The sequence below is a fragment of the Artemia sp. Qi Xiang Cuo genome, chromosome 17, assembly GCF_049724085.1.
Source record: "Artemia sp. Qi Xiang Cuo chromosome 17, ASM4972408v1, whole genome shotgun sequence".
Lineage (NCBI taxonomy): Eukaryota > Metazoa > Arthropoda > Branchiopoda > Anostraca > Artemiidae > Artemia > Artemia sp. Qi Xiang Cuo.
Window position 1 is genome coordinate 20602027 of NC_142810.1, and position 25112 is coordinate 20627138.

Genomic DNA, 25112 nt, shown 5'->3' on the forward strand with positions numbered 1-25112 from the left:
TTTCTGATACAGATTTTTTGAGCTATGAGCACAAGGATGCTGTGCTGATTTCCACTAGGTGCCCAGCTTTCAAACGACTTAGTGTGCAGTTATAGAACTGATTCATATTGACACCAACATTCTTTGATTATTTTTAATTAGATTATATTTTCTTTCATGCAATTCAAATCACAATTATATTTGTGGTTGTGTTATGTGACAGTTTAACTTAACCTTTTCAGCACTGGCTGGAGGTGCTGGGGTTCTTTTCAGCACTGTGAAAAGAAAGATGATTACTTTTCATTATGGGTAATTCAGATGGCAAGTGGGTTAAATTTGAACAGAAAGTGAATATTGATCGTCAGTTTTGATTCTATTAAGATTCGATCATCTGATTCGATAGAGTTTTGATTTGATCATCTGAATATTGAAGGAATTCCAATTCTGTAGGCTATGAGCTCGAGTATTGAGGACATTTTGGAGTACATTTCAGCATAGACTTGGTGAAGAATTGTTTTAATATTCAAAGATTAACACAAAATATAATAATACTAATGTCCAAAAGACTATGACAGGCACTAATAGGGCTGAATTCGCTTCCTATGTCGACAAAAACAACCTTTAACATTAATTTTAAAAATACTGTCATAGATATAATGATCAGCATATTTAAGAAATGAGTAAAATAAACCATACAAAAACAAACATACAGGATAATACATGTTTTTATCATGTTTTGGTAATAGTCATATTGGTTACGGAATGTAATCGTGAGCTTACAAAGCAAGAGTCAATAGTCTAAATTGATTCAATCTTGTGTCATGATGCTAAAATATTAAAAATCCAAATAAGGTTCTAATCAGTTTGGATTTGAAGGACTTGTTTGTTAACCTTTACATTTGACCAGCTTAAAGTACTTGGCGTAGGTTACTAACCTAATGGGTTGATAATTTGAATAAAAGTCTCACAAAATTTGAAGAAATTTAGTATTTGGTCGCTCCCCTTCCCCTAAAAAAATTGATTTTTTATGAATTTCTGGTAAACTCTTATTCAAATTATGAAATAAATTTATTCTTTGCAAAAAATATTAATTTTCAGTTTCGCCCGATTGTATGAACGTCGTAACGGGTTCTGGAGATTCCAATATCACTATTTGGCGCGACACATCTGAAGAAAAGACGATAAAAAAAGCAGAAGAAGAAGAGAAACGCATTGAAGATGAACAGCTTCTGTCCAATCTCCTACTGAAAGGAAAATACAAAAAAGCGCTTGGTTTGGCTATTAGGTTGGACCAACCTTTTAGAGCACTTAGTATTGTTAAAGGTAGTCAGTGTTTCCGCTTTTACAATTTTCAGCTACAATTCAGCTGGAAAAATCTTTCTAAATTTCTCTATTATCAGTTTTTAAGTTTTATGTTATTTCAAATATCAGTCTTACATAGATATGCAGTATGTCATGGTATTCTTTACGTTTTTCAAAGGAAGTGAAAGTGTGAACCCGCATGTAAATATGCATCTATGTGAATCTTCCAAGCTGAACGTGGTCATTGGTGTTCATTTTAACCCCTTTGTGAACGCTAGAGAAAAATTAAGAAGATTTAATTTTGTTTTTCATTATGATATGTCAATCACCTGTTGAATTTTAGTTTTAGGATTTTCAGGTATGTGTGTCTGGGCTGCGGGTTGCCACTTGTCATGATTTTTTCCAAGATTTTGGGATTTCAGTCCCGAGTTTGTGAATTTTGGAAAAAGAAATAGATTGAACATCACGCTCGAAAAGTATAATATCTTGGGATTTTTTTTTTCATATTATAATTGTCGAAGTCACTTTATACACAAAGCAAATAAAGAGATAAATTCCACATTTTCAGGGGAAAAAAGTATAAATGTAACTGTTGCTAGAAATATCCAAGTGGAAAATTTATAATTTTTGGTATTTTTTATTTCATAAAGTAAAACAGGTTATTAGTATTCTTAAAATGCCCATTTTTCCTGGTAACACAAATGTTTTCAGGACTGTGGGACCACATCCTCTTTAGCTGTCCCATGTTGTTTCCTATTTATCACGTTCCTATGGCGTTTGAGACAAATAGTAAATTTTCAATTAAAAAAAAAATATATTTCTAAGAAATTTCAATACATAGTTTTACGCTGAAAATTTAAGATTTTCTTATAAATCTTTAATAAATTTCTAAGAAAAAAGGGAATAGTTTGTGTTTTATAAATAAATTATTTTATTAATAAAAATCAGTTATATAAGGGAAATAGGTATATGTGATTGTTAGGTTTAATACGCTCGACAAAAAAGTTTGCCTGGGGACTAACTAAATTATGTGACATTTCGTCAAACCAAAATCAGTATAATTGTAAATATGCTAGGCGCAAAAACATTTTCAATCATTGATTTAAGGGTTTGCAATAGACAATGCTCCCCACCCTCTTCAAAAATCCTAAGACCAATCTCTGTTCACTTTTCATTGCTCATCCAACCGAAATCCCTATAAAGTGGCTCTGAGTTGGCTCATAATTGGCTCTAAGTTGTAAAGAACGTACTGGCAGTCCTAACTTATCTGGTTTCCTGTAAGAAAGAGGCGGTTTCGTCCCTCCAGACGGTTTTGGAAGGTTTCGCTTGTTTTCCTTGTTCATTTGGAGGAAGACTGTTCTATGAGGAGGTATTGTCGTTGATGTTGAACTTGCTCATCTGATCATTGCATGTTGTTCCCTTGGATATCAATATCATTGTTAAGAACCCGAAAAAAAAAATCATTTTCACTATTTCAATTTTCAGGAAAGTAGAATTTAAAATATTTTAAGCTACTAGCCGACTTATATTTTACGTTTTAAGGAAAGGATGGATTCATTTTCCTGAAGTTTTAAATATTCTTTCTACCCATGGATTTTTATTTACAAATCAAAGGAATAGAAAATTGGAACATAGATCGAGATTATTGTTTTGATTTTGAGCACTTGAAACAATTAGCATAGTTTCTCACCTGCTTTCCAACAATGGCAAAATATGTCACAATAAAATCCCGCCGTAGGTCAATTGGAAGTTATATTCTATGGATACACGTATTTCTAACATACAGTAAATTTCCGTATAAATATGCCATACTCACAAAAACATACAAACGACACTCGTTTTTAGAAAGTCCTTTGCTTTCATTTAAACCAGAAAGGGAGTTACAAAATTAGACTTTTCTTGCGTCTACGATTCCCATTTCAACAGAAGACGAAGCACCTTTATTCAGCTTTAAATTTAATTAGAAATATTAATTCTTATATACAAAACTGAGTCTCTGTTTCTTGCTTGTGAACTTCTCATGCATAAATCCTCTTTTATGTTGCAAATTTTATTACAATTGATTATTAATAACAAGAACATTGCTTGCGTTTTGTGGCATTCTGTGTTGTGACCATTTCATTGTCTTTCAAACCGTTCGTGGGTTTGAACTTTAGGAAATATTTGTTGGGTTATAATCTTTACTATTTGAATTCGCTTGTAATTGTAAGAAATTCAATTGTAAACTAAAAATTCAAGATTTGATATAATTGTATTAAAATGAATGAAGCTAAATGTACACTCAGGCTGATCACTTAGACTGATCTGAAGCTGAGTAATGGTCTTTTTACGACAGACTGATCTGATTGAAATACAGAATCCGAGGTCATATTTTGAATCCTTCTAAACCTTTGGGAGTACTTTTTCGTCTATTTAGCTTCAGTATATGTCTTTAGATATTTTAAAGGATAAGCATTAAGAGTGGTTGTCTTAAGTACCTTTTTTGGAACACCGTTGTTCTGCTTAGCTACAGTCCGGGGGATCGTGACACTCATTCTAGAAAACGCTTCAGATACGAAAACAAAGGGTATTTCTGGTATTCTTCTTGAATATGGTAACATAAATAAAATAAAGTGAAGGAATAAAGTAATTTTTTTCGAATTCCAATTGAAGCTAAAAAAGTTTCGTGCTACTGTAGTGTGCACAATTATAAAAAATAACTTTCGACCTAGAAACCCTGGTGGTGGCGAGTGATCCCAATGATAGTCGCCCTGCCTTGTCTTTAATTAAAAAGAAAATTCCTCTGCGAATAGGCCCAATAAATACAGGCCTACTAGAAAAATCTTAATAGTGCAGTGAATTATTTTCCAAAAGTTTTTTTGTTACGCCCTCTGGTAGTTTTGAAGGTACTGTGAAGATTTATGATTTTGAATTGTGATACATCTAAGCAGTTTAGTTAAAAAAAAATGAGGAATGTTAATATGAATTTAATTTTCAGAGATATTAATACTGCATAATATAGAAGAATTATCCTCAGTGGTTGAGAAGCTACGATTGGATCAGAAAGATTCATTACTTCGTTATGCAACCACTTGGAACACCAATAGTAAACATTGTTTTCAGGCGCAGGTAAGAATTTTTTTTATTTAGTTTACTGTAATTAATTCAATTTATCTTAGCGTTTCTGTAACAAAATAATTAATTTAATGAATCCAATAATGGTAGCTTGCAGTGGTAATAACAATCTGATGTAACAAGTCTGAAGGTTCCACTAAAATAATATAATTTAGTTTAGACCTTAATAAGTTTTCCTTACTTACTCCCCCTCTACACTTTAATGGGAAAAAATACAAAAGAAAATACATATTTTGTTGTATAATAGATTGTTTGGGTTCCACCCCTGTTTCTTTTCCTTTCAGATAAATGACCTGTTTTCTTTTTTTTTAATTACATTCGCTTATAGTATAATTTCAAAAGACAGGTTAAATTCCCGTTACTAAGCGATAGTGGTTTTGCAATAGGGAAGCTTTGAGTCAAGTTTATTTTTATACTTCCTGGTTTGGGAGTCATTGAAAAATAAATCTAAGAAGTTGAATTGGGTTTTGAATGAAGATGTAGCTGATTGGCTGGGCCAAGCGGAGGTCCACCCATACAAACAGTGCTGTACAAATTATTATTATGTTTTAGTCTGCGTTCTGACCCCAGTCGGGGATATATATATTTTTTGGGTATTTGTGACCCTTTTGGAAGAATACAAGTAAGGTTTTTTCTACAAACTGTGTACTATTTTCCGTAACCCAGGCAGGGTAGGAATAGAGCTACGAGTTACCGTCATTATTATATTGACTGGGAGGTTTGTTACCTCCAAGGAGGGAGTTAAGAGATTTTCTAGCCGTAACCCAAGGCGGGTACATTTGGCTTTAGAAAGTGGCCATTTGACCACTCGATCGCGTTATCATACCCTGGGAGAGGGTATACTGTAAATAGGGTAGTACCAACCCCAATATTTGCAGAACCGTTGGGGTAAGAGCGGGAATCCCACTAACATTTAGGCCAACAAGGGGTTCTCCCCTTCGAGTAAGTGGCATAGCAACCCTTTTGCTCCATTTTCGCATCAATAAATGGCGATAACTGTACATACACCCCAATAAGTGGTGCCAGCGGTAGCTAGCACTACGAAGATTGGTGGCAGCAAGAATAGGAATTATTAACAGCGTCGATAATTAATGAATTCTACGGTTTCGAAGAGAATAGTCGAGTTAGCCTACATAGTGAAAGTAACCTATTATGGTTACATACAAAGAGACAAGAAAGAAATTCTGAATCAGTGGATAGAATTATCAAAATATGTTATGTGCTATACCTTGTGAGATCATAATTGGAAAATTCACGAATCAATATATCACGCAACTAATTAGTAATCAGAAATATGAGGCTAAAATTGCTGCGTGTCAAAACAATTTTCCCCGAGAGACCCGGAAGTTCAATGATAAAAGAATTTTCATTTAGACTGAAGAGGTAATTTGAAGTTAACGGAATTTTTAAATTATGTCGGACAGAGATGAGATTAATTCAGGACCAAAAAGGGAGAGTGAAGCCCATAGAATAAAAAGAAAGAGAGATAGAAAAGAAAGGAAGAAAGATATGAGACAACGTGTATTAAATTTGGAGCAAGAGAGAGAGAAAAACATGGAGAAAGAGAGGATAGCCAGAGAGGTAGCCGAAAGAAAGCACCTAGAGTATATGAAAAAATTACAGGATGAGATAGATCAAATTTAAAAAGATAGGCAGTACAATGAAATACTTCATCAGGCCCGTATGGAAAAAATTGAAAAAGATAGACGAGAAAGAGAGAAAGATAGACAAGAAAGAGAGAAAGATAGACAAGAAAGAAAGAAAGAGAGGGCAGATAGAGAACAAAAGGAAGAGGCTGAAAGAAAAGCCAGAGAGCAAAAAGAGGAAGAAGATAGGATACAAAGAGAGAAAGATAAAAGAGAAAAAGAGTAAGAAAGACAGGCCCGTAGGGAGGCCGATAAAAATATTACCAGGATGTTGCAAAAACAATTGACAGACTAATGAAAACTCGTTGGGGAAATTCGCAAAGCGATGTTTTATCACAAGTTACTTGTAGGCTGTCAGATAGCCATAATAATTTGTCTAAGAATCAAACGCGAAAAAAAGAAAATTACCAGACATTAAACACTTTTACGGGAAAACTTGATACTGTTTTGACTGCGGGGGAAGGTAGACCGGCCCATAAAACAAATTGGGAGGCTGTTCCGTCCTATCGGAAAAAAGAAATGCTTGATAGTCAAAATGATGATAATCTGGTAAAAATTTATTTCTTGGAGCCTTTTTCTAAAAATTGCCAAAATAAAGAAAAGAAAGTAAGCTATAAAAGATCGAATTGGGCTATAGCACATAATCAAGGAAATATTGACGAGTTTGTGAAATCACATAAAATAGAAGGAAAATTAAACGGAAAATTGACCGAAATGGTAATTGACTCAGGGAGTGAGCAAACTTTTGTGCGAATGGACCTGATTAAAAAGACGAAAATAGACCATAAAAATAATATTACAACATTATGTTATTATGGAGACAAGCACCAATGCCCGTCTGCTTGGGTCAGAATAGAAATTGCAAGGAACGACCGTACGGTCCAGAGAAAAACGATAAAAGTAGGCTTAGTACCTATGCTAGCAGTGGATGTTTTAGTAGGAGGAGACTTTGGAGATACCGGAAATCGGAAATCTAAATTCCCAGAACATGGAAAATTTGAGAATACTTTTAGCGAGTGTGAGACGCCGAAAAATGTTTGCCAAAATGAAACACCGATTGTACCAGAGAAAAAGGAGACAAAATTTATTGTACGCGCTTTTCCTCGGAAAATTCGAGAAATTTTAGTAGAATATGAAAAACCAAATGCCGGAGTGCAATTCCCATTTAATGATGAAATATTTGTTTCTGCGGTAAGAATAAAGAAGACTAAAAGAGAGAAAAGAGATATTAAACGGAGCTACAATGAAGCAATGCAGTCAAAGATAGTGGACACTGGAGTCCAAATCAGATATAACGATGATTTATTATTTTGCGCGAACGACAGAATTGAGAAAAGCAGAGACGAAAAGAGGAATGTAAAGAAGAGACAAAATTTGGAGATTAAGCCTGCAGTGGCGAAAAATAAAAAAATGTTGGATGGGCTGTGCCTTGAAAACATAGATAATAAGGGGGAAAAAGAGGTCAAAGACCCATGGGGAATAAAAGAAGATGGTTATAAAATAGAGATGAATGACCCACAACGGGTTGGGGAAAAGTTGGGAAATTTGGAATGTCGATTCAGATTGGAAAGATTTAGTATGGAATATGATATTGATCGGATCAGCCCAAAAGAGGGTTTGTTTCTTTGTGAGGGGGAGGAATCCCTTGGTGAAGATCCCCTGCGGGAAGTCGCGAAAGATAGCCCTTTTCCTCAATGCACAACTGGTGGACAAATTGTGATCCCTTTACCGAGATTTTGCCTTTCTGATCTGGAGTCCTTGGTGGATACTCTCTCCCAGTCACTTCATACTTTACCCAAACGTTTGTCCAGTAACCCTATTTATAGCTGTTATTCTTCATGGCAATCGACAAATATTCCCGGCAAATTGTATTCAATGGGAGATGTACCCAAATTTCATTTTCAATTAGCATCAACGCATATTCTGCATTTGATTATCCCAGGGGAGGGAACCCAGAAAAAAGGCGATTCATGGTTCGCTCAAAATTCTACTTCATTCCCAGTACCCTCATCGTTTTCATAGGCCTGTGCATTTTCGGCCTTAGATTATTTGAAATTATGCCAAGGGGCAATTTACTTTTCGATTGAAATATGGGGTTGTTTCCACAGATGGAAATTAAGAGGCTTGTGCAGCCAATTTTTCATGATGTCTGGCATCATCACATGTGCCAGAAATTGATTCTCTGCTCCTCTCAAATGTAAATTCGTGAGAGCAAGAAAATTTTTGTTTTTGATTGTGCTGTGCACAATGGATTTCTACGAATCTTGGGAACTTCAATTTTCAAAACCAAATACGGATGCTATATGATTTAGACCATGGTGGTCCTACAGTAGAGACGTGTCGAGGACGACCGTTCCAGTGCCAAGCGGTGGAAGTAGCAGCACAGACACTGGTGGAAGAGAGAAGGCAAATGGATTTTGTAAAGTTGAAGTTAAGTGTTTATGTTTGTAAAGGTGGACCAAGGTAGCGCGTGGGCGGTCATTTAACTTACGGGGGGAGGTGTTTGGGTTCCACCCCTGTTTCTTTTCCTTTCAGATAAATGACCTGTTTTCTTTTTCTTAATTACATTTGCTTATAGTATAATTTCAAAAGACAGGTTAAATTCCCGTTACTAAGCGATAATGGTTTTGCAATAGGGAAGCTTTGAGTCAAGTTTATTTTTATACTTCCTGGTTTGGGAGTCATTGAAAAATAAATCTAAGAAGTTGAATTGGGTTTTGAATGAGGATGTAGCTGATTGGCTGGGCCAAGCGGAGGTCCGCCCATACAAACAGTGCAGTACAAATTATTATTATGTTTTAATCTGCGTTCTGACCCAAGTCGGGGATATATATATTTTTGTGGTATTTGTGGCCCTTTTGGAAAAATATAAGTGAGGTATTTTCTACAAACTGTGCACTATTTTCAGTAACCCAGGCAGGGTAGGAATAGAGCTACGAGTTACCGTCATTATTATATTGACAGGGAGGTTTGTTACCTCCAAGGAGAGAGTTAAGAGATTTTCTAGCTGTAACTCAAGGCGGGTACATTTGGCTTTAGAAAGTGGCCATTTGACCACTCGATCGCGTTATCATACCCTGGGACAGGGTATACTGTAAATCGTGTAGTACCAAACCCGATATTTGCAGAACCGTTGGGGTAAGAGCGGGAATCCCACTAACATTTAGGCCGACAAGTGGTTCTCCCCTTCGAGTAAGTGGCATAGCAACCTTTTTGCGCCATTTTTGCATCAATAAGTGGCGACACCCGTACTTACACCCCAATAAGTGGTGCCAGCGGTAGCTAGCACTACGAACATAGATTAAGCAGTGTAATTGTCAAATCCCACAAAGGAGTCTTTTCTTTTTGAGAAACTGATACGTATTTTGTATAGCCTACGTTTTATAAAGTTTGAAAGGAGTATCTAAATAGGTTTTTTTCGAATAATTTCGAGACGTCTATATCATGTTTTCTAAAATAATTTAGAAGCGTCATTTTAAAAAATGGGAATACTGATGTATTCTTGAATATTATATAATAAACATTTCAACAGTGTTTTTTTTTTGTGAGAAATATTGATATGATTTGTGGTACATTTTAAAGAGTATAAAGGTGACATTTGGCTTTTTTTTAACACACTTGCTAAATACTTGCCATAGAAAAGCCAAAGAAGTCTTATCGCTGACTTTATTATGAGGACCACTTTTAAAACACAAGATATTGAAGAGCATCAGTGGCGGATCCAGGGGAGTGGGGGGGGGGCCCTACCTCAGTCTAAAGTAATGTAATTTACTTAATTAACACAAGTTTGCGTTAATTAAATTTGCTCCTAACACAAGTTTATTGGATCAACCTATTTAGCCCCGCCCCCTAAAAAAATTCTGGATCCGCCCCTGAAGAGCATCAGGATCTACTTAAAAAGGAGCCAGAAGGTCTTTATAAAAGGTGGTACCGCCAGTAGACATTTAAAGAGTACCGCCAGTAGATATCTAGTACCGCCAATAGAGATGGCGGTACTGATGGTACCGCCAGTTGATATTTAAAGAGTGTTGTTTAAAAAAATGTGGAAGCATTTTTCTGATATATTTTAAAAGGGGACTAGATAAGTTTTTTTTTTATTTACTTGTAACCTTTTACTAACGCATAAATGAGAAGCTTCTAATAATCTAAATCAAGCGGTCAGGTAGAAAACGAAGTTTCAAATTTGACCTTAGACAAAAGTGAATAAATATTACCCTGCATGACGATATTTTTTTCATCGGGTGACGGACTTTTAACTGAGGAGGTGAATTTGACTCACGAGTTCGACTCACGAATTAGTCTAAGCTTTTTAAATGTATTAACCAGACGTTTCATAAAATGGAGGTAAGGCTATTATATTTGGAGGTAAGGCTGGTAGTTATTTTAATAATAATTTTAGTAAGAAGTGTATATTACAAATATAACCTTGCATTTCTTTTAGATAGAATTAACATGTATGTAGTGTTATATCACACTTCAAGAAAAAGCAATTCTATGGTTAAAAATAATATTTATTTGATATTCTCTTGTAATGTTTTATATACAAGGTCTAAGTTTTCCTTTATTTATCGAGGAATTAAATTATGGAATAGCAATGACAAGATAATTAATGACATGAAAAGTTTTGAAGAATTTAGAAGTAAAATTAAGGAAAAAATGTATTCTAATTATGAGTTTTAAGTTAACAGCTGTCATTTTTACTTATATTATCAGTTTGAGGTGTATGAAGGAGTATAGGGGATTGTTGTTGTTTGTTTTTTTTTTCGTCGTTAGGGTGACTCCAGTAGCAACTCAGCAACGAAGTATGTTTGTTTAAATTATCAGAATATTTTTCCTATAACTAATTTATGCGTATAACCAGTATTATTTGTTTTCTTCTATTCCTGGCACGCCCCTAGGACAAGTTGCCTTTGCAAGTTCTTGGGCAGGCTAGAAAATTTAGTGGGAAGACTTGGTTTTTCATGCATCATATATGTTACCGTGAATGTTCGACATTCGTGAATGTCGACATTCACCGGTGAATGTCTGAAATACTTTTTATTATTCCTTGGATTTAGTCAGGCGTTGCCAGTCAACTTATTCATTTTAATGCAAGGTTTGGTGATGACAGGTTAGGTTAGATTTGGTTATATTGGGTTAGCTTAGGTTAGATTTTTAACCCATTTCTGATATTTATAACCAAATTTAACTAACCTAAACTAATATAATCTAACCTAACTTTAACTTGTACCATCATAGCTTGCGTAAGACTGAAAAAGCTGACTCGCAGAGCTAATTGAATCCAAGCAGAGAAAAAGGAATTTCGAACATTCACCGGTGAATGTCGACATTAACCAGATTTCGGACATTCATGGTAACATATAAATACGTATTTTGTCAAGTTTTATTCTTAATAATAAACTTAGCTATCTCAACTTATAATGTATATGATACAATTTTCAAGCAGATGAAACCGCATACTATCTATACAGAAGTATAAATATTATTTGTATGAAAGCATATGTTCGGTCATATTGTCTATACGAAATTGTAAATATTAGCTATACGAAAGCATATCAAATTTCCTGTATAGAAGTGCAATTATTATCTATATAAAAGTATATTACCATATTACCTATACAAAAGGAATAAATATTGTCTATACGAAAGCATATGTATTATCATTTTATCTATACGAAATTATGAATATTCGCTATACGAAAGCATATCATATTCTCTGTACGAATTTATAAATATTGTTTATACGAAAGCATATCATGTTTTCTGTACGAAAATGTAAATATCATCTATATAAAAGTACATTACCGTATTATCAATACAAAGGAATGAATATTGTCTACACAAAAGCATATCTATGCAAAATTATAAATATTAACTTTACGAAAGCATATTGTCATATTTCCTTTACGAAAGTAAACTTTTAAATATTTATTCACCCGTTTAAATCATACCATCTCGGTCTCGGTTAGATAGATTGATAGACTAAAACTTGCTCTTGATGTTTTGTTTTTGACATTTAAAGAAGTCGTTTTTGAAAATTTTCTATGAATTATTCAAAGAATTTTGTTTCTAGTCATACCTACCCGTACCATACTGTGTTTCTGTCAAACCTTACCGTGCTGACTACCGCGTTTCTAGACCCTACCCGTACCTGCTCGAAAAATATAAAAAATGAAATATTCTTTTCAGATTCTAATTTTCGAACTCTTCGTATATAGTAGAAGTACATAATGAAAAACTCGAGCAACATCATCATAGTGAAAGCGATTGCAAAAACAGATTTATAGGAAATGGACGGCTTTGACATAGGAAACTATTTGACTCTTTCTTTATTTTTGAAATGCAGTATTGCGAACTCGATTTGAAGAAAATATATAAAAAAAATATAGAATTTAGAAAATATTAGAATTTATCAAAAGATCATTGTTTTCCCTCAAAATGTAAAATATCAAAATATAAAATGCTGTTATATTTTCTTACACGAGGCTGATTAAGTACTTACTTTAAAATAAGTGCATATATTATGCATGTCCTTTGGTCCAAAATTCTTGAAGAAACGGCAAGAAAGACATGTCGATATAAATTATTATTTTAAAAGTATTTGAAGGGGACGGTAGCCTCCCCTGCAGAAGGAGGGATTGTGTCTGCCTATGATATTTTACTATGGATATTATATAGATATGATCTAAGGAACTGTATATAATAAATTGCCCTTTTATATTTATTTTTATTTTTTTAGGCTGTTTTATCATGTCTTCTTCGTTCCATGACTCCCGATGAGTTGCTAGAGTTACTGAATTTCAAATCATGTTTGGAGGGGTTTATCCCATACACAGAGAGGCACATGGCAAGGCTGAATCGATTACAACAGTCCTCGACATTCCTCGAATATGCTTCTTCGCAAGTTAAATTATCAGCTACGAATTTTGTTAAAAAAGAGGAAATAGAATAATTTTAATCTATATGTGTATTGTTTTTAAGTTTAATGCTTCATAGTTTTGATTTTTGCATGTCTTTTTTTTACCTTGAATAAAAAAAAAAACAATTGCTGACCAATGGTCTGCATAGTGCAGGCCCATATCTTCTAATTCTTTAGCTTTGGTCTGTAGTGCAGTGCGTGTTGGGGGGTAAATCGTCCGACGCTGCCCCTGTTTTTCCCCCAGTTTTTTTCCGGTACCGATTTAGAGCTTTAGGTAACTCAATTTAATTAAATAAAAAAGAGTAACTTCCATCACTTCAGTATTTACTCATTATTTGGTTAGCGGCTATTTGTCCTATATTTGTTTCGGTGATTATCATTATTATGACAACGCTCTTTGATTTTTTGTTTGACTCTCTGGTATATTGAATGCCTTTGTTTTTCTATGCCATATTTATTTTTCTTAAAATTTGGATCAAAAGACAACTTAGTATCCATCCTTTTGTCTGCTAAAGCCTCCTTACTTTCACCAGCATTTTTATCTCTTTTAAATCTGCTTTTATTATATTTTAAAATGCTATCTTTATTTTTACTGTTACGCTGTTTTCTTGTAATACATACTTTGGCTGCTTGGCTCTGATACTTTTATCGGTTTTTCTTCCGTTTAGCGGACCCTCTTGACACCATGACAAGCTACCAACTTGAACTGTTGAGGTGGCAAAACCTAGCGCCATTTACATTCTGACGCTATGACTTCATTATGTACTGACGGTCCTGATGTCATTATAATTAATGTTACAAAATAGGTTTTTAATTTTGCCGTCATTTATGGTTGTAAGCTTTGATTATGACTCCCCTCTTTTTTTTGTATGCGAACATGCAGTTTTTTGTAAAAAAAAATTACTGTATTTTAAATATTCTGTTATTATTAATCACAAAAGCACGTAGATGTTGCAATTTCCTTTCAAGTGAACCCATAAAAAACTGTATGATATTTCTGTCCCCGCTAGCAGTGAAGATAGAAAAAACAGAGGACACATCAGTGTTTCCCATGCAAAAAGGGATTTTTCTTCTTGTTCAAACCGGGGGACTGATATTCTCCTCAATAGAGTTTGGGCCATTACAATTTCAATGGTGTACATTTTATTTCAATCCAATTTGGTTTCAGAATAATTAACTTTGGGTTACTACTAGCCGAGATTCGTCCTTTACCAGGTTGCTGCTACCGCTGTACACACGCTGATTGTAAAGTAGAAATTGGTAGCAAACCCGTCTTTGATTTCTTTATTTGTTTATTTAGTCTTAGACATGACTTTCTGCAGCCATAGAAATATGGTAAGGTAGGCTTGAACAGGTTCGACATGTTAATTTTTTGTGACTTATGGGTAGGCTAAGATTCTTCGATTTTTCTGCTTGGGTGGGAACAATTCTGGTTAAAACATTTTCTACGTATTTTATATTAGTTGAGATCGGATACTTCCACAACAATAAATTGTTAAAAAAGCTGACTGTGAACATTGTTTGACCTATCCAATAAATGCCTAGGCGCGGAGAGTAATTCTCAATGTAAGGACTCGTAGCTTAAAAGTTCACTGTCTGATTAAAAGTCTTATCTGTTTTTCAATCTTTTTTTCGAAATTAATCAAAAATGGGAGACCAGTGCGGTGTAAGAAACTGCTTACTTTTTTTGATGCTGGGGTCACTAGCACTTTTCTTGCTTTCTTGTGTATGGAAAATCCTGTAAACATGTTATCTAGATCTCACAGTTTTTCTGCTTTAGCAGCCAGCGTTGAAGTGGCAAAGGTAGCTAATAGTAAATTCAAAAAGTTGTTGTATTTTGTATTTTTGGGTCTTGTCTCATTTGATAGTCTAGGTTGGTGATTTTTGCAGATTTTGAATTTAATTTGTTTAGGCTGTTTCTTGGTCTTATCATGTTTAATAGTTCAGGTGGTTCCAAAGAATCGTCATTTGTATTCTCATCGATATCATTTTCAATTTTGACACGTTTTGATTCTTGCTGTCGCTTATCTTCTAACCCCATTTTTCTTTCTTATTCATTTTGGATTTTCATTACTTCAGACAATTTGTCAATGCCCTTTGCTTTAGCTGCCCGTATTGGTCTAGTGTTACATGATGGTTCAGGTTGTAGATTTGTTAATGTTTCAGGTGGTTGGACAAAAACTTTTTTTGTTATGACGTCACCACAGGTTTGATACCGCCACTGTGTGAAAAATACGAATTCTTTCTTAAATTTCTGACCTATTTAGATCGTTTTTGTGGCCAGTCATCACTGTTCCTTGTTTTCTAGCCATAGGTTTCTTTGCCCATTTTTGTTCATCTTTACCTCAGATAGTTTGTTTCACGCCTTTTTTTAGTAGTTTAAATTCATGCATCATCTCATTTAGTTTCTTAAGACGTTACAGATAACAAATACGTCTTTTCAAATTTCCAACCACAGATCACTGTTCAAAATTTCGTTTATAGTTCAATATGAATCTCACTGTCGTGTTTTCCATGCATTTTTCTTTATCTGTTGGGATTCTCACTCACTTGTTTTCTAACCACAGTTATCCGTGCTTAATTTTCATCAATCCACCCCATAAACTTTTTAAGTGACCTTAAATTAGAACTAGTGCCTTTGTAAAATTACGTTTTTTTGTTATTGGACCTTTAACTTTTGCCTTGGCTTGTCTTTTGTCATTATGAAAAACATAACGCCAAACATTTGTTTTTTAACAGAGGGTGATGCAAAATCAGGCTTTTCGCTAACGTCCTTATAAACTCTAATGTCGTTATTTATAGCTATTTCATTACTTGGAGCTTTTATAAAATCGATTTCCTTTCAAATGAGCCATTAAACAGCTCTTAACGGTGTTCCAGTGCCCCGCTAGCTGATGAGAAAAAAGAAAAAAAAGATGCCGTCGATGCAGAATTTTGTAGTTCAAGCAAACTTTCTTGTTTTTCAAGCCAATAGATTGTCCTCGTTATTCAAGTCAAGGGGCGGTAAGTTTCCTATATAGAGCTTTCGAACAAGACGGTTCCATTTTTAGAAGTTATGGGCTATTGTATTTCTTAGTATTAGACGTGATCGTATCTTAATAGGTTGCAAGCTACCACTGCAACCCGGATGGGACGTGATCGTCTCTTACTGGGTTCCTAGCTACCTATGCAAACCGATGCTGTTGCCACAATAACCGTGATTAGTATCATGTTTTGTATAATATTTATATTGTAAGTTTCTGGTGGTTCAATGGTAACAATACCTGCTTGCAACATGGGAGGCCTGGGCTCAAATCCCTGGCAGGGAGAGTTTTTAACATATGGAACAAGAATAATGAAGAAATCCAGTCCTTGTCTGTTAAATCTTGCATAATAAAAATACTGTGGGCTATAGTTCGTTCCTTATTATACTGTTCTTTAACAAAAACTTCATTAATCAGATTTCTTAATATATCTTACATGGTCTAATGGTTAGGGTAGCTGACTCTGGCCCTTATCCAGTTGGCTCGAGTTCGATTCCCAGTAAGGAAGAATTTAACTTATGGTGATTTCTTAAGAAATATGATTAAAATAATCATGTATATAATAATTTCCTTTTATTACTTCAGTTACTATGGGCTACAGTTGATTCCTTAATGTAAAGATACCCCTGATCCGTAAGATACCTCTGTTTTGCTCTGTCATATTTCATTTTCTTAAATCCTGGATCACAAGACATCTTAGTAGCAATCCTTACGCGTGCTCGAGCTTTATTGCGTTCGGTGGCATTTTTATCTCTTTTAAATAAACTTTTCTGATATTTCAGGATGTTAGCTTTATTTTTTGTGTAGTAAAGTTTTCTATTAGTAGAAATTTGGATTGTTCTATTTTGATATTGTTTTTGGTTATTCTTTCTTTTTTTCCACTCGCGTGAGACCATATTTTTTCAAGATTTAAAATTATTAAGCACACAAAATCCCGTGTCGAGTATCTAAAACCTAGCATAAAACAAAACTAATTTTAAAATTTTCAGGTATTTATCTTGTTTGAATTACAAAATTAGTATTATTGGTTAGACACCATAAATATTTTTGAAGATTAAATAATAAGTTTAGTGATTCTGGAATGAAAACTAAAATAATTGCAATTATTAGACAATAATATGGAATGTACTTTACGAGTTACAAACCAAAAAAAGTTTGTTTCCATGATAAAATAATAAATTTTAAATGATATTAAAAAAAAATTTCTTCCAGGAGACAAAAAGCAAAACTAATTTTAGAATTTTCATGTATTTTTGTTGTTTAAATTAAAAAATTACTATTACTGATTAGGCATCATAAATATTTTTGCAGTTTACATAATAATTTTAGCGATTAAGCCAAAAAAGAAAATTTTGGTTCCAGGAGTTTCGGTTACTATTGAGACAAGTAGCTATTATTACTATAGAGTTCATTACATGGACTGTTTTATTGCTTCAAAATTCAAATATCTTTGAAAAGACTGCAGTATGAAAATACATCAAAAATGCAATTTTTTTGACAAAATTGATTCTACTTTAAAAAGTATTTTATTTTTAAATACAAAAGTGACTAGATGTTGCAATTTCCTTTAAAATGAGCTATTATACAGCTCTCTATGATTTTCCAGTGCCCAGCTAGCTGAGCAGAAAAAAAAGCGGAAAGAAAAAAATATCCCGTTTGTGGAGAATAACGTGGTAAAAGTCAATTTTCTTGATTTTCAAGCCAATATATTTTCTTTGTTATTCAAGCCAAAGGGCGGTAAGTTTCCTTTATCGAGGATTCGGACAAGGCGGTTCTAATGGTGTACTTTTTGTTTTGATCTGACTCTGTTTTTAGGAGTTGGGGGGTTTTATATTTCTTGACATTGGAGGTGATCGTCTCTTACTAGGTTGCTAGCTACCGCTGCAACCCGGAAAACTTGGTGGTTCAAATTCCACCGGGGTCGTTTTCTTTTTATTAGTTTTTCATCTATCAATAAAACCATATCATTAATAAATCAATAACAAATATTAATTTGAGTATAAAATCTATTATAGGCAAGAGTTCGGTCTTTATCATAAATATTCAAGCCAAAGGGCGGTAAGTTTCCTTTATAGGAAACTCGGACAAGGCGGTTCTAATGTTGTACTTTTTGTTTTGATCTGACTCTTTTTTTTGGAGTTGGGGGGTTTTATATTTCTTAACATTGGAGGTGATCGTCTCTTACTAGGTTGCTAGCTACCGCTGCAACCCGGATGTCATAGTCTAAGTGGCTAGCACGATCAGCCGATAACCGAAAGGTTGGTTGTTCAGATCCAGCCGGGGTTGTTTCTTTTTATTTGTAATTCAGCTATAAATAAAACCATATTATTGCTATATCATTAACTATAATTAAGTTGAGTATCTAATCCAGTCTAGGCAAGAGTTCGTTCTTTATTATAAATTTCCTTTAAAATGAGCCATTGAACAACTTTCTACGATGTTCCAGTTCCATGCTATCTGTTGAATTACTAACCTATACTATAATTAAGTGGCGTATAAGATTCAGTATAGGCAAGAGGTCGTTCTTTATTACTTGTTTTAATTACAAAAGGTTTTTAACACCATTAATTTCATTTAAAATGAGCCATTGAACAACTCTCTACGATGTGTCAGTGCCATGCTATCTTTTGAATTACTAACCTATACTATAATTAAGTGGCGTATAAAATTTAGTATAGGCAAGAGGTCGTTCTTTATTATAAAATGTTATAGGTGACTTCAGCCATCATAATTTCCTTGTCAGATCTAGTTTTAGAGCATTTTTCAATAGTTGTCTCGTACTTTTCAGGACAGTTTGTTCTACTACACAGAGAATTTTTTGCCAAATATTCAGTAGAACTAAACGAACTGTTTAAAACACAGTTAGAAATGCTTTTTTCTTGAGTCGGTGTTCCAGGAATTTGTTCTAAATCATTAGTCTTACAAACACATTTACTAATAACCCTAACAGGCTCGTTTTCGCCATAATTGAAAAACATTGCTTTTCCTTCGCTGTTGATAGGTATGCTTGTATATATATTTTTATTGCTGCTACATAAACTGCAATTGCTCCTTCCAAAATTAATATACGAATTTTCTAAGAAGTACGCCTCCGTATATTCACTGTGTTGTCGAACATTTTCCATTGCATCTATAAACTGTTCCACAGTTGCCAATCCACACCTTGGAAGCTTTTCGTTAAACTGACAACATTTCTTTTGGATATTGCTATGAAGCTTTGCCAAAGCATTTCTAGCCGACTTTTCAACAGCATCCGCTCTTTCAAAGAGAATTTTAATCTGTAATTTCGAATACTTTTCGTGATCCCGATAAAACATGCGTAAAATGTTTCTCAATTTACAAAGATCAGCCTGCATTTTTGCCATCTTCTTGTATTTCTGAATGTAATTTTTCCCTTTGTCCTTATGAGTTCTTCGGTACAACCTCGCAGAGAATTTAATTTTTTCATTATAGATTTTGTCACCCCAGTATCTACCCATTATTCTGGTAGCAACTTTTTTCTTATGTTTGTTTCGGTAATCTATATCGTTATCATACCGTTCCTTGCTCTTTTGTTTCGCTGTCTCAATTTTCCCTTCTCGATACCCCTGATCCGTAAGATACCTCTGTTTTGCTCTGTCATATTTCATTTTCTTAAATCCTGGATCACAAGACATCTTAGTAGCAATCCTTACGCGTGCTCGAGCTTTATTGCGTTCGGTGGCATTTTTATCTCTTTTAAATAAACTTTTCTGATATTTCAGGATGTTAGCTTTATTTTTTGTGTAGTAAAGTTTTCTATTAGTAGAAATTTGGATTGTTCTATTTTGATATTGTTTTTGGTTATTCTTTCTTTTTTTCCACTCGCGTGAGACCATATTTTTTCAAGGTTTAAAATTATTAAGCACACAAAATCCCGTGTCGAGTATCTAAAACCTAGCATAAAACAAAACTAATTTTAAAATTTTCAGGTATTTATATTGTTTGAATTACAAAATTAGTATTATTGGTTAGACACCATAAATATTTTTGCAGTTTACATAATAAGTTTAGTGATTCTGGACTGAAAACTAAAATAATTGCAATTATGAGACAATAATATGGAATGTACTTTACGGGTTACAAACCAAAAAAAGTTTGTTTCCAGGATACAATAATAAATTTGAACTGAGATGAAAAAAAAATTTCTTCCAGGAGACAAAAAGCAAAACTAATTTTAGAATTTTCATGTATTTTTGTTGTTTAAATTAAAAAATTACTATTACTGATTAGGCATCATAAATATTTTTGCAGTTTACATAATAATTTTAGCGATTAAGCCAAAAAAGAAAATTTTGGTTCCAGGAGTTTCGGTTACTATTGAGACAAGTAGCTATTATTACTATAGAGTTCATTACATGGACTGTTTTATTGCTTCAAAATTCAAATATCTTTGAAAAGACTGCAGTATGAAAATACATCAAAAATGCAATTTTTTTGACAAAATTGATTCTACTTTAAAAAGTATTTTATTTTTAAATACAAAAGTGACTAGATGTTGCAATTTCCTTTAAAATGAGCTATTATACAGCTCTCTATGATTCTCCAGTGCCCAGCTAGCTGAGCAGAAAAAAAAAGCGGAAAGAAAAAAATATCCCGTTTGTGGAGAATAACGTGGTAAAAGTCAATTTTCTTGATTTTCAAGCCAATATATTTTCTTTGTTATTCAAGCCAAAGGGCGGTAAGTTTCCTTTATAGAGGATTCGGACAAGGCGGTTCTAATGGTGTACTTTTTGTTTTGATCTGACTCTGTTTTTAGGAGTTGGGGGGTTTTATATTTCTTGACATTGGAGGTGATCGTCTCTTACTAGGTTGCTAGCTACCGCTGCAACCCGGATACCGCTGCAAACCAGATATCGCTGTAACCCTGATAACAAACAGGAAAATATTACAAACAGGAAAAAGCCTACGGCTTTTTCTTCTTTGAAATAGTAAGAGACGAACCTCAAACGATCAAGTAGCTAACTAAGTCCAATGCATGCAGTAACTTTTAATTCCAAAGATCGTCTTTTAATGTAACACATCAGTTACTATGGGAGAGAGATCGGTCTTTAGTGTAATTCTTTAACATAAACTTCATTAATCGGATATTTTAATATATCCTATATGGTCTAGAGGTTGGGATAGCTCTCACCCAGTAGGCTTGAGTTCAATTTCTGTTTGGGAAATTTTTACTTATGATGATTTCTTAAGGAACATAATTAAAATTTCTTAATGTAATAAAAATAATTGGTTTTAATTACAAAAGGTTTTTAACCCCATTAATTTCCTTTAAAATGAGCCATTGAACAACTCTCTACGATGTTCCAGTGCCATGCTATCTGTTGAAGTACTAACCTATACTATAATATTTGAAAGACTGCAGTGTGAAAAGACATCAAAATGCAGTTTTTGGTGGAAAAATTTATTCTCTTTTAGAAATAATTTATTTTAGTTACTATAGATTTTTAACCCAATCAAAAAGAATTTGACATAATTCAATATCCGTCGGATAGAGCTTGCAGATATCAGGGTGACATTGCCAAGTAACCTGCTGCCCAATTTTTGGTTTTGAATTTTTACTCAGATTGTTATAGGTGACTTCAGCCATCATAATTTCCTTGTCAGATCTAGTTTTAGAGCATTTTTCAATAGTTGTCTCGTACTTTTCAGGACAGTGTGTTCTACTACACAGAGAATTTTTTGCCAAATATTCAGTAGAACTAAACGAACTGTTTAAAACACAGTTAGAAATGCTTTTTTCTTGAGTCGGTGTTCCAGGAATTTGTTCTAAATCATTAGTCTTACAAACACATTTACTAATAACCCTAACAGGCTCGTTTTCGCCATAATTGAAAAACATTGCTTTTCCTTCGCTGTTGATAGGTATGCTTGTATATATATTTTTATTGCTGCTACATAAACTGCAATTGCTCCTTCCAAAATTAATATACGAATTTTCTAAGAAGTACGCCTCCGTATATTCACTGTGTTGTCGAACATTTTCCATTGCATCTATAAACTGTTCCGCAGTTGCCAATCCATACCTTGGAAGCTTTTCGTTAAACTGACAACATTTCTTTTGGATATTGCCATGAAGCTTTGCCAAAGCATTTCTAGCCGACTTTTCAACAGCATCCGCTCTTTCAAAGAGAATTTTAATCTGTAATTTCGAATACTTTTCGTGATCCCGATAAAACATGCGTAAAATGTTTCTCAATTTACAAAGATCAGCCTGCATTTTTGCCATCTTCTTGTATTTCTGAATGTAATTTTTCCCTTTGTCCTTATGCGTTCTTCGGTACAACCTCGCAGAGAATTTAATTTTTTCATTATAGCTTTTGTCACCCCAGTATCTACCCATTATTCTGGTAGCAACTTTTTTCTTATGTTTGTTTCGGTAATCTATATCGTTATCATACCGTTCCTTGCTCTTTTGTTTCGCTGTCTCAATTTTCCCTTCTCGATACCCCTGATCCGTAAGATACCTCTGTTTTGCTCTGTCATATTTCATTTTCTTAAATCCTGGATCACAAGACATCTTAGTAGCAATCCTTACGCGTGCTCGAGCTTTATTGCGTTTGGTGGCATTTTTATCTCTTTTAAATAAACTTTTCTTATATTTCAGGATGTTAGCTTTATTTTTTGTGTAGTAAAGTTTTCTATTAGTAGAAATTTGGATTGTTCTATTTTGATATTGTTTTTGGTTATTCTTTCTTTTTTTCCACTCGCGTGAGACCATATTTTTTCAAGATTTAAAATTATTAAGCACACAAAATCCCGTGTCGAGTATCTAAAACCTAGCATAAAACAAAACTAATTTTAAAATTTTCAGGTATTTATCTTGTTTGAATTACAAAATTAGTATTATTGGTTAGACACCATAAATATTTTTGCAGTTTAAATAATAAGTTTAGTGATTCTGGACTGAAAACTAAAATAATTGCAATTATGAGACAATAATATGGAGATATGTACTTTACGGGTTACAGGATACAATAATAAATTTGAACTGAGATGAAAAAAAAATTTCTTCCAGGAGACAAAAAGCAAAACTAATTTTAGAATTTTCATGTATTTTTGTTGTTTAAATTAAAAAATTACTATTACTGATTAGGCATCATAAATATTTTTGCAGTTTACATAATAATTTTAGCGATTAAGCCAAAAAAGAAAATTTTGGTTCCAGGAGTTTCGGTTACTATTGAGACAAGTAGCTATTATTACTATAGAGTTCATTACATGGACTGTTTTATTGCTTCAAAATTCAAATATCTTTGAAAAGACTGCAGTATGAAAATACATCAAAAATGCAATTTTTTTGACAAAATTGATTCTACTTTAAAAAGTATTTTATTTTTAAATACAAAAGTGACTAGATGTTGCAATTTCCTTTAAAATGAGCTATTATACAGCTCTCTATGATTTTCCAGTGCCCAGCTAGCTGAGCAGAAAGAAAAAGCGGAAAGAAAAAAATATCCCGTTTGTGGAGAATAACGTGGTAAAAGTCAATTTTCTTGATTTTCAAGCCAATATATTTTCTTTGTTATTCAAGCCAAAGGGAGGTAAGTTTCCTTTATAGAGGATTCGGACAAGGCGGTTCTAATGGTGTACTTTTTGTTTTGATCTGACTCTTTTTTTAGGAGTTGGGGGGTTTTATATTTCTTGACATTGGAGGTGATCGTCTCTTACTAGGTTGCTAGCTACCGCTGCAACCCGGATTGCTAGCTACCGCTGCAACCCGGACTAAAAACGAAAATAAAATAAAAATTAATTTTTTCAATATTTACGTCACGTCGCTCATTAAGTCATATATGGTTATTAGTACACAATAGGTTTTTTATATTACGTCATGTCACTTATTACGTCATATATGGTTATTAGTAGATAATCGGTAAAATATTCGTTCTTTATTATAAACCCGGATTATGTAATACTAACTACATCCAACGACTATGACGTCATTGGTCAATATTGTATATAAAAAATTAAGTTTTTCGTAAAAAATAATTAATTGAAAAGTTGCTAGATCTAGAGATTTCCTTTAAAATGAGCCATTGAACAACTCTCTACGATGTTCCAGTGCCAAGCTATCTGTGGAAAAGAAGAAAGAAAAAAATATCCCGTTTAGGCAGAATGTTGTAGTAGCTTCCACTTTTCTTGATTTTCAAGCCAATATATTTCCCTTGCTGTTCAAGCCAAGGGACAGAAAGTTTGCTATACAGGGGTTTCGGACAAGGCGGTTCTAATGGTGTACTTTTTGTTTTGATCTGACTCCTTTTTTAGGAACTATGGGTTTTTATATTTCTTAACATTGGACGTGATCGTCTCTTACTAGGTTGCTAGCTACCGCTACAACCCGGATTTTATTTTATAAGTCTTCGATAGTCTAATGGTAAGTATGCCCACTTGATACCTGGGAGAAGGGGTTCGATTCCCCGTCGGGGAGAACTTTTAATATGTTGAATTAAAAGCACTGTCTTTTCAATTTAAAATTTTAAAAAGAAACTTGTTTATTTACATTCTAGCTAAAATAATGAAGATAATATGAATGAACCACAGTGTTCAGTTTCTTTGGACTTGAGTTCTTTTTTAACTATAAATACAAACAGGAAAAAGCCTACGGCTTTTTCTTCTTTTAAATAGTAAGAGACGAAACTCAAACAATCAAGTAGCTAACTAAGTCCAATGTATGGAATGGTTTGTTATTTCAGGGATCGTCTTTTAATGTAATAATTTTGAATACTTTTCGTGATCCTGGTAAAACATGCGTAAAATGTTTCTCAATTTACGAAGATCAGCCTGCATTTTTGCCATCTTCTTGTATTTCTGAATGTAATTTTTCCCTTTGTCCTTATGTGTTCTACGGTACAACCTCGCAGAGAATATAATTTTTTCATTATAGCTTTTGTCACCCCAGTATCTACCCATTATTCTGGTAGCAACTTTTTTCTTTTCTTTGTTTCGGTAATCTGTATCGTTATCATACAGTTCCTTGCTCTTTTGTTTGGCTTTCTCAATTGTTTCATGTCTATAAACTTCATCATTATAATAACGCTGTTTGTCACTATCAATTTTTGCTTGTCTATAAACTACATCATTATAATAACGCTGTATGTCACTATCAATTTT

The 25112-nt window shown here is 33.6% G+C and overlaps 1 protein-coding gene across 1 annotated transcript in view; it reads left to right on the plus strand.

Moving 5' to 3' along the window:
- The window catches only part of LOC148941993 (transducin beta-like protein 3), a 132707-nt gene extending 119690 nt beyond the window's left edge, over positions 1-13017 (plus strand). Inside the window, exons 12-14 of the mRNA XM_089103775.1 lie at positions 1078-1302; positions 4259-4389; positions 12781-13017. Coding sequence (XP_088959901.1) covers positions 1078-1302; positions 4259-4389; positions 12781-12993 — 569 coding nt within the window. The 3' untranslated portion in view covers positions 12994-13017. The remainder of the gene's footprint in view (positions 1-1077; positions 1303-4258; positions 4390-12780) is intronic.
- The last annotated feature ends 12095 nt before the right edge of the window (positions 13018-25112 follow it).